At 28.1% G+C, this 10,044-nt stretch overlaps 1 protein-coding gene across 1 annotated transcript; it reads left to right on the plus strand.

Moving 5' to 3' along the window:
- Nucleotides 1–3,261: 3,261 nt before the first annotated feature.
- LOC101262737 (BIIDXI-like protein At5g11420) lies at nucleotides 3,262–8,458 on the plus strand. Its single transcript, XM_004245144.4, has 3 exons — nucleotides 3,262–3,722; nucleotides 5,930–6,427; nucleotides 7,588–8,458. Exons 1-3 carry the CDS (start codon nucleotides 3,644–3,646, stop codon nucleotides 8,124–8,126), a joined length of 1,116 nt encoding a protein of 371 aa, XP_004245192.1. The 5' UTR covers nucleotides 3,262–3,643; the 3' UTR covers nucleotides 8,127–8,458.
- Nucleotides 8,459–10,044: the final 1,586 nt, after the last annotated feature.

Genomic DNA, 10,044 nt, shown 5'->3' on the forward strand with positions numbered 1-10,044 from the left:
ATAACGAAGGACATATCAGCTCCAAATGGCAAAGTTGAGGGGTATATTCGACCTTTTTTCCTATTATCAATCATTTATACATGTCATTTTCTTGTAGGATCACATTTTTTATTTCAATCATGTGATATACATAAATAGAAAGCTAAAAAAATTTAATAAAAGAAATATCTACCTATATGTGTTATTTGCAAACATATTAGAGCTTATGTTAGAAAAATTGTTATTTCCTACCAAAACTTTATTTCTAAACAAGATCAATCAATAATTTGGTATTTGCCTAATATAAAGAGATAGTGTTTCAGATAAGACATATTAATTTTTATAAGAGATAATAAATTTTTTTTTTATTATTTATGATTGTAAAGCACTTATATATGACTTTACTTTTATTTCTTTGTCTTTCATTAAAAGATCAGCGAATCAATGTGCCCACAAACTAGCTCAGACTTCGGATATTATAACTGATGCTATGAAGTGGATAATAGATCCCCCATCAAAATCTTTGATTCATGATGTATTCAACCTTTGATTTGATTAATAATTAATCAAAATGCTTGATTCAAATATATATCTAAAAAAGGGGACATGGAGCATTAGAAGTGAAAATAGAGTGACTACTTATTGTCAAGCTTATTAACAAGGTTAGATATACGACTTCAACCCCTTATGACTATTATTGAAGATTGTTTATACACTAACTTCAAATCATCATAAAGAGAAACAAAAAAATATACTTTCTAGCAAATAAAAGCTATAAATACAAAAAAAAATTATTATGAAACGAGACAATCGACGATATGGAGTTTTTGCTCTTAAAAAATTTCAATAGCATAGCATAATTATGTTCATGATTCGACTTCAATTATTCTTTATTTAAAAAATGACCAAACCAATTAAGTCGAGCTTTTAGATGCAAGTATATATCAAATCAATTAAATTCGATGTTTCACTAATTTGGTTTCTATTTATTTTGTTACTCAATTTTTAAAGTAAAATAAATATTTTTCACAATTATATACACACAATAAAACACTTACTAAATTCAAAAAGAAATAAAAGTATTTATCATTTCTAATCTAAATTTTTAACGTATAATATACTTTCTAAGAAAATCATTTAAGGATATAAATTAAAGGCTACTTTCATTATTACTCTATAATATAGTTAAAGAACCTTATTAAATGAAAGAAAAATAAGAAAAACTACTCAATAGTATAATAAAGAACCTTATTAAATGAAAGAAAAATATGAAAAACTATCTTAAATTTTCTATTTTCCTTTTTTTTTTAAATAGATAAAGAATTCTACTCATTATCAAATTATAAAGTCATTTCATAAGAAGACTAGCTTAAGAAACATTAAGCATTCAAAAATATCTAAATTTGTATCTTCTTTTTTCTTTTTCCTTCCTAACTGGTCCTTTATCCTATCTATATATGCTTGATTGGTCCCTTCCTCTTCATACAGTGGCGTAGCCATGTGGTGATCAAGGCGTTCAATTAAGCATTTTTTATTTAAAAATCACATATACAAGTAAATAATATATAAAATAATGGAAAAGGGTAAAAAATATTTTTAAACTATTAGAAATAGTTTAAATATATTCTTGAACTATATTTCAGCTCAAATATATTCTTAAATTATATTTCGGCTCAAATATATCCTTCTTCTCAAATTATAGGGTCAAAAATACTCTTCTCGTTAACAGGATCTATTAAACACCACTTGGATGCCATGTGTATACCATGACATGCCACATAAGCCAATTAAGTTTTACTCATGCCACGTTGAAAATAAACATTCCCTTAATTTTTCCAATTTTCTCTATTTCCCTTAAAATTTAGAAACGATTTCACTGAAAAACATAGAACCCCTTTCTCTTAGAACTTATGTATTTTGTGAAATCGTTCTAAGAAAATGGAGAAACGAGAAAAAGGGGTTCTATGTTCTTCGGTGATATCGTTTCTAAATTCTACGGAAAATGTAGAAAATTCGGGGAAATTAGGGGTAAGTTTATTAGTCTACGTGGCATGAGTGAAACTCTATCGACTTATGTGGCATGTCATGTGACATCTAAGTGGCATTTAACCGATTCTATTAATGAGAATGATATTTTTGATCCTATAATTTGCCGATAAAGATATATTTGAGCCGAAATATTCTTTAAGGGTATATTTGAGCTAATTCTAATAGTTCAAAGATATTTTTGACACTTTTCTAATGAAATGATTAACGTTTTTAATACAAATTAGTTATTGTAGGACAGTTATCTCACCTTCTTAGAATGAGATTTTTTGAAAATTTTTTTTACTATTATATTATTTATGAACACCCTTTATAAATTTTCTTGCTCCGTCACTATTTTCATACCCTAGATAATGTTCATGTGTAATCTTTAATATTTTTCATTGTATGAAAAAAAAATATTTTAGGAGTAAAAGAAAATGCCAAAATTGTCAAGGTCATGTCTTTAGATGCTTTGTACCAGGTTGGGGGGAGAACACCATGTGACTCCCATCCAGCTTCTGTCTTCATCTTCCCCACCAAAATAGTTTCTATTTATAGAACTTGTAAAAATAATTTTTTTATTTTCATATTTATCTATTCATTACTTTAAAAATAAATTTTTATTATTTATTGTTTTTTAATTATATTTTATCTTTATATTATTTTTTATTAAATTATTTTTTAAAACTTAATACTAAATATCAAGTAATATAAAAAGTTATATTAAATATTATTTCTTAATCGACATGCCGTAAAAATGAAAGAAATAATAATAACCAAATAGGGATGAACTCATCATTATCTAAAACCCAACTTTATTCGATTTCTCGCGAGTATTTTCTTATTATTCGGATGACATATTTTTGAAAATATTATTTTTGATTTTTAATATATACTTGATGTAATGCTTTTATAATTATAAAAATCTCAAATTATTCTAATTATAAATTTCAAAATATATTTTTTAAAATTCCAAATCTAATTGTATTATAACATATAATGAATAAATAAAAAAGGGAGTGTTCTCAAAATAATAACAATTGGTTTATTGATTTAGTTACCCCAATATTATAGTCTTAAATTAGCTAGTTTTCGTCATAAATTTGTAAATATTTTTTAAAAATCAGTTTCGAGTAAAGTTTGAAACTGTGTTTTGTCACAATATATATATATATATATCTTATTTTAAAAAAATAAAACATAAAACATGACTCATATCTATAAATTTAGCACAACATTATTATTTTTAGAACTAAATAATATATTATCTAAAATTCATAACATGACATTTTAATAAAAACTACTAATATTACAATGAGTAGCTAATATTTTGAAATTTGTGATTTGATCTTTGGAATATTTCAAAAACTAAGACATATTCTATAACCAAACAATCTTTGCCAAAAGTATTATCACAAAAAAAAAAAAACATTTCACATTATTTATAAATATAAAAATTTAAATATAACTAAAGGACAGATATGCAATATGTGTAAAATGGAAGGACCTTATTGTAAGTAAACATGCATAAAAGGGGAACCCGGAATTCAAATCAAACAAATCGGTCCTCCTCTTCTTCCTCTTTCACCCATTTCTCCCTCTTATTTACCACTGGGGAAAAATAGTAGTACTAATAATGAAGAGCTCAATAAAAGTACTATTGCTGCTCGTGCTATTGTGCGCCATTTCCAGCATTTCCATTGCTGTTATTGATGGTAATCTCTTTTAATTATTCCTTCCATTAGTCATAATTTTCAATATCTACTTCTGCTGCTGCTGAATTTTTTACTAATCTCTTTATGTATGTCATTTCTCGCTATATAATGATTTTTTGGTACTCTAATATGGTTAACAATTGCGATTCATATAGACATTCGTATTGTTAAACTGAAAGCTTGTTATTTGTGATAATGTATTGAAGCATTGGGATTTCAGTTTAACAATGGAGAAGAAATTGAGTAAACTAGATTCACAGTTTGTTTTTTTTTAAAAAAAAATGATTTTCATCTGCATTGGTGCTCAATTTAAAATGAAATTGTGCGCTGCAAAATTTATTCATGTTTTCGACAAAATTTTCTTCGTATTCAGAATTCAAATGGACTCGAAACACTACCGTAATAGTACTTCAAAAGACGGAAAAAACAGACAATTTGATGGAGAAAATTAGGAAAGTAAATGACTAATGGGCTGGTAGCAAGAGTCAGTTAGGAGTAGCACAGTGAGGCCTTTAATTTCTGTGATGTCTTGTCAGTTTTTTTAAATGACCAACCAGCTAGTTGGAGGTCATTTTTGTCATTTATTTATAACCAATTACTCACCGCTCAGAAGAGACATCCAATGCACAAAAGTTTTTCACTCAAAAATATCTACTCCTATTGTTAATAACTTATACTCCTCCTGTTTTAAAATGAAAAATACACATATTCGAAATAATAATGAAGGCCTAGGTGAGAGAATGAGAAGTTTATTATCCATTTGGTTTATACAAGAAGAATGATATGCTTAAAGAGGTATGCATGTGCCTGTCGTTTCAACTGAAAGGGAAACCTACTGCAAGTAGTGTAGCACGAGCTGTGCACATGACACTGCTTACTAACTTTTTTAGTGACTCCTCTTTTGGATTTTATGAGTAAAAATGACCCATCAAACTTCAAAAGTCTTGCAATTTGATTATGTAGGATTTTATTTTAGTGATTGGGGGAGTAAAAGAAGACACTTTTTGAAAAAAGTTAGGTTACTTTCACAGCTGCTTATGGGTTGTGCGTTAGCTGGCTCATCCCTAATAGTATTTACATAGGACGCCAAAATTAATCAAACCTATTATTGCACACAACGAGTTAAATGTTTTCTTTCCATGGGGGTTGGGAAAAAGATTATGATACGAAGAATTGAATTTTTAATGATAAGGTGAGAGTTCAGATAGTTAATTTAATTATTAAATTTTAAAGAGTAAAATATATAAAGTAAGTACTGAAAATACTCTTAAACTTGATTGAATCATTAGTTTCATTTTTGAACTTCTTAAAAATATCCATTTGTTAGACTAATTGAAATTAAATGTACCCTCAATCTTGCAACATGAGTGAAATATATTTCTAAATTGTCCTTAAGTTTAGGGTAATATCCAACATTTTTCTCGGTCTTTTATTTAAATCATGCTTCTACAAGAATTTGTGACCATTTGTTATGTTACGTCGCATATTGAGGGTGTATCTATGTTAAATTCATCAAGTAAAGTGATATTTTTAAGGTTGTCAATAGTTCAAAAATAAAAATAATAATTTGTGGCAAGTTCAGAATTGTTTTCAATACTTATCGCGTTTAATATTTTCTCTGTCTCATTTCATATGACTCTTTTTCTTTGTAGTTCGTCTGAAAAAATATCACATTTACTATAATTAAGATTAATTTAATTTAAAAATTCTTTATTTTTAATATAATATTATTTGATATTTCAAAATAAAAATTTGAATATTGTATTTAATTAAATAATATAAAATAGGAGGAAGCGAGTATGATTATTTAGTTGAGTGGTTGGGTATAGTGCATATAATTCTACATAATTGCTTTAAAGTTTCATCTTTATAACTTACACACTATATTTGATTATTTTATTTTGAATAATTACGGGAATAGGTGGTGCAATAATAGGGACAAAGAGTAATCACATTCTTATTATTATTGTCCCTACTTAAAAATTTGGATTTTCCAGAGAAAACCTATTCCTCTCACCCATCATTTGCTCCTAAATATTACTTGCAGATGAAGTATTCTCTTTAAAATATTCAGATCCTCGATATGAATGACTCTATTCACAATAGTATTGTCTGTCCTTTTTAAATGTGATACTAATGTATATATAAAATATCAATAAAATTATGAAATGAATTTTGAATCTAAGTCAATTTCACTCGTGCTGCAGGATTGTTAAAGAATGGAAACTTCGAAATGCCCCCATCGAAAGCGGACTTAAACGGCACGGAGGTTCTAAAGCACAACGCCATACCGGAATGGTCAATTTCCGGGTTCGTAGAGTACATAAAAGCTGGCCAAAAACAAGGTGATATGCTTCTAGTCGTACCCGAGGGCTACGCCGCGGTACGTCTAGGTAACGAAGCATCGATCAAGCAAATACTAAACGTTACAAAAGGAATGTACTATTCCTTAACGTTCAGTGCTGCTAGAACTTGTGCTCAAGAAGAACGTATCAACGTATCTGTTACACCTGATTTCGGAGTCCTGCCTATCCAAACATTGTATAGTAGCAGTGGTTGGGACTCATATGCTTGGGCATTTCAAGCTGAATTTCCCCAAGTTGAGATCTTGCTTCATAATCCAGGTGTTGAGGAAGATCCTGCTTGTGGTCCTCTCATCGATTCGATCGCCATTCGTACTTTATATCCTCCTAGGGCCACTAATCGTAAGTTTTCCATCTCACTTTATATCATACTTAATACGAAATTAAAAAGGAACTATAATAATTTACAACGACGATAATTGATAAACATATTGAATCTAGAATAGACATATGCTTAAATGATTTTAATATATGATTCAATTATTTATTAGGTGAATATATTATATTGACTTGTGCTAGTATCTAGTTTTGGACACCTATAGATGAATAGTCACACACTAACACATGCCCAAAATAAAATGTGACCTTGCATGATTGTGATGTTGTCTGTTGGACCACTCTTATTATCTATTGCTTTTCTGGATGTAGGGTTTACACTTCTCTATCACTATTAACTTTTAATTAATATTTGAAATACTGTTTTACTAATACACATATCAATTATTATTATCTAAAGGACATAAAAAGTTGCTTCACATGAATTTTCATTACTCTTTTTTTAATTCATTAATTTTGTTGTTGGATTATTGAAAATTTTCTTTTAAAAGAAATTGTGTGTTAGGAAAATTTTAAGTTAAACGATATTATAAGGTTACTGACAATTTTTCGTATCTTCATTTTTCATATTTGAGAGATTATTATTATAAACATATGAAGTCTGAAAAGGTCATTATTGATAATTTTTCGTATCTTCATTTTTATATTTGAGAGATTATTATTATAAACATGAAAAGGTCATTTTCTTCTATTCAATTTTTAAGTAATCGAAAAATCTCATTTTCTCACTCTAAAATTATGTGCTTGATTTAATTAATATGGTAGAAAAAAGAGTGAATTTGAAGTACATGTATTGCTGGGACCAGTTGTAAAAAAGGGACCCAAATTTTAATCCTTTGTTCATTTAGGTTCGTTTATTGATGCTACTTTCCCGTTATTCAATTCGAAGAAATAATTTAGGTATTAAATTGCAAAAGAGCTGTTATGTGATTATATTATCGTAGGGTCATAGCTAATTCATTATTTATGTCATGCTCATTTAAGTATATTTTAATTCATAATTAATTGCTTATTCTATCCAAGTTCCTAACTTTGTTGCGTTTAATATGTTGTCCTGCATTCTTAGATTTAATACATCAACGCACTATTACAATCGAAACTATTCTCTCTGCCGCAATTTATCCGATACCTTTTATGTTTTGTTAAATCATGTAATTACTATGCAGAGAATTTGTTGAAAAATGGAGATTTTGAAGAGGGTCCATACGTATTCCCAAACACAAGTTGGGGAGTACTTGTACCACCAAACATTGAAGATGACCATTCCCCATTGCCAGCATGGATGGTTGAGTCCCTAAAGGCAGTAAAATACTTAGACTCTGACCATTTTTCAGTACCACATGGCAAGAGAGCCATAGAGTTAGTTGCTGGTAAAGAAAGTGCCATTGCTCAAGTTGCAAGAACCACAATTGGCAAAATGTACCAACTTAGTTTCAAAGTTGGAGATGCAAGTAATGCTTGTGAAGGTTCTATGATTGTTGAGGCCTTTGCTGGAAGGGATACACTTAAAGTCCCATATGAGTCTATGGGAAAAGGTGGATATAAGCGTGCTATCCTCCGTTTCAAGGCCACTGCTAGCCGGACTAGGATCATGTTCCTTAGCACCTACTATCACACGAGGAGTGATGATTTTGTTTCCCTGTGTGGCCCTGTGGTCGATGATGTGACTCTCTTGAGTGTAAGGACCCATCGTCGAGTCCTCTAAGACATGTATTTTGATGAAATACGGTGGATTTTATGAGTTAAATTTGGTTGTATTAATGAAGCAAAGAAGGTGGGAGCTCTATTTTATCTTACTTTTGGTTTGTTTACTACTAGTGGCATTATCTTATGCATGTGTACTATACTAATGTCTAATGGAAGGCAAAGAAGTATATATGATATATATATTTTGATTGGTGTTGAGTGGTTTATGTATTACATTTTGGGTTTGACTTTGGGAGAACTCAAAAGTAGTTTGAGCAAATGATTATTGTAACACTAGAAATTCAAGCAACCATTGTCTTTTTAGTCAATAAAAAAGGTGGCTTGGATGAAGATTGAGTGGTTATATTTGTTAATTTACATTTACATTTGTAGAGATATAAGGTATAATTAGCTTTACCTATCTCTGCCCCACTTAAAAACAAGGAAAAATTAGTAAATTAGTCAAAATAAATAACATATTTAGTAAAAATATCCATACTTTATAAATATTAGCAATAATGTCAAAAATGTCATTATTTTAAAAAAATTATGTGTCCCAATTTTCTTCCTATTTTATCTCTCTTTTTCAATTAATTCTATATATCTTTTTTAAAAAAAAAAAATAATTCTCTCTCATATTTATCTTTTCAAATTGTAATTTTTTTTTCTCTCTCATGGTTATCTTTTCTGATTTTCCTCTAACATTCAAGTTGCAAATATTTTTTTGCCATATATTTTGATTGTTTTTTTAATCCAAAATTGAATCAACAAGAATCTCTTTGATTAAGGTACCTCTAATTTTTATCCTATTTTCAGATTTCTTTTCTAATTTTATTTTTGTTTAAATCTTAAAAAAATGTTGTTTGTATTTTTCAATTTCCGTTATGATTTACTCTCCAATGGCTGAATCCAAGAGGCTTACTAGAGGTATTCATCTTAATCAACTAATTTCTGGTGATTTTTCATCCTTAAATTTATTTATTACTTAACAAATAGTGTATAATGTATGATCCGCTGCTAAAATGAGGGAAGAAAGAGGGTAAGAACATTTACAAGACTCATTGGTGTGCAAAACCTTCCTCAAATTCAGAACGGAAATATGGAATCTTTGTCTACTCGTGAGGATCTTAAAAAAGACGACGAAGATCGGATAGTTGTCGAACAATTTTCTATTAGTTTGTTTTGTATTTATAGTTCTTTTTTAGAATTTGGTATGCTTTCTTAATTTGTATTCAAATCACTATGTATACTATCAATTTTGTATTTATTAAAAATTTCATGTTGCATGGTTTATGAATCTTGTATTTGTCCCTAATTTGTATTCATCCAAATGTATGTCAACTAGTTATGTATTTTATTTATAAGAACAACAACTTTCTATTAGTTTATTTATATTCGAATACAAATACAAATAATAGACATATTGGGAATGAATACGACTTAGAAAAGGAAACAAGATTTTGAAAAGAAAAATAAATACACAATGAAAAATATATACGAATACAAATGTATTTATTAAATAGCTACATTTTATTTGACATACATATTGGAATGAATACAAACTAATAAAGGTATGTCAACTGAATTTGACATTTTTTTCTAATTTGTATTTATTCTAAGGTATGTCAATTAGTTATATATTTTATTTAAGAATGAGTACACCAAATATTCAATTATTTTTTTTCAAATTTTATATTTCATTCACTTTTTCATGTTACTAATTTTTTGTATTTTATATATTATTATACAAAATTCTAAATAAAAACTAGAATAAATAGAAATACAAATAAAATACACATTGAAATGAATACATACAGGATTTTTGAAGAAGAAAAAACTATATAGGGAAAAAATATATGAAAATACAAATATATTTCTTAAATGACTATATAGATAAATTCGGTATTCCTATTGGAATGAATACAAACTAATAAAAA

The sequence above is a fragment of the Solanum lycopersicum genome, chromosome 8 (genome assembly GCF_036512215.1).
Source record: "Solanum lycopersicum chromosome 8, SLM_r2.1".
In the NCBI taxonomy this organism is placed as follows: domain Eukaryota; kingdom Viridiplantae; phylum Streptophyta; class Magnoliopsida; order Solanales; family Solanaceae; genus Solanum; species Solanum lycopersicum.

Bases quoted from the DNA above. Each gene is read 5' to 3' on its own strand.
- LOC101262737 (XM_004245144.4), top strand. From the start codon at position 3,644: ATGAAGAGCTCAATAAAAGTACTATTGCTGCTCGTGCTATTGTGCGCC. The intron at 3,723-5,929 runs GTAATCTCTTTT...CTCGTGCTGCAG, and splicing joins TTCCATTGCTGTTATTGATG to GATTGTTAAAGAATGGAAAC. The intron at 6,428-7,587 runs GTAAGTTTTCCA...ATTACTATGCAG, and splicing joins TCCTCCTAGGGCCACTAATC to AGAATTTGTTGAAAAATGGA.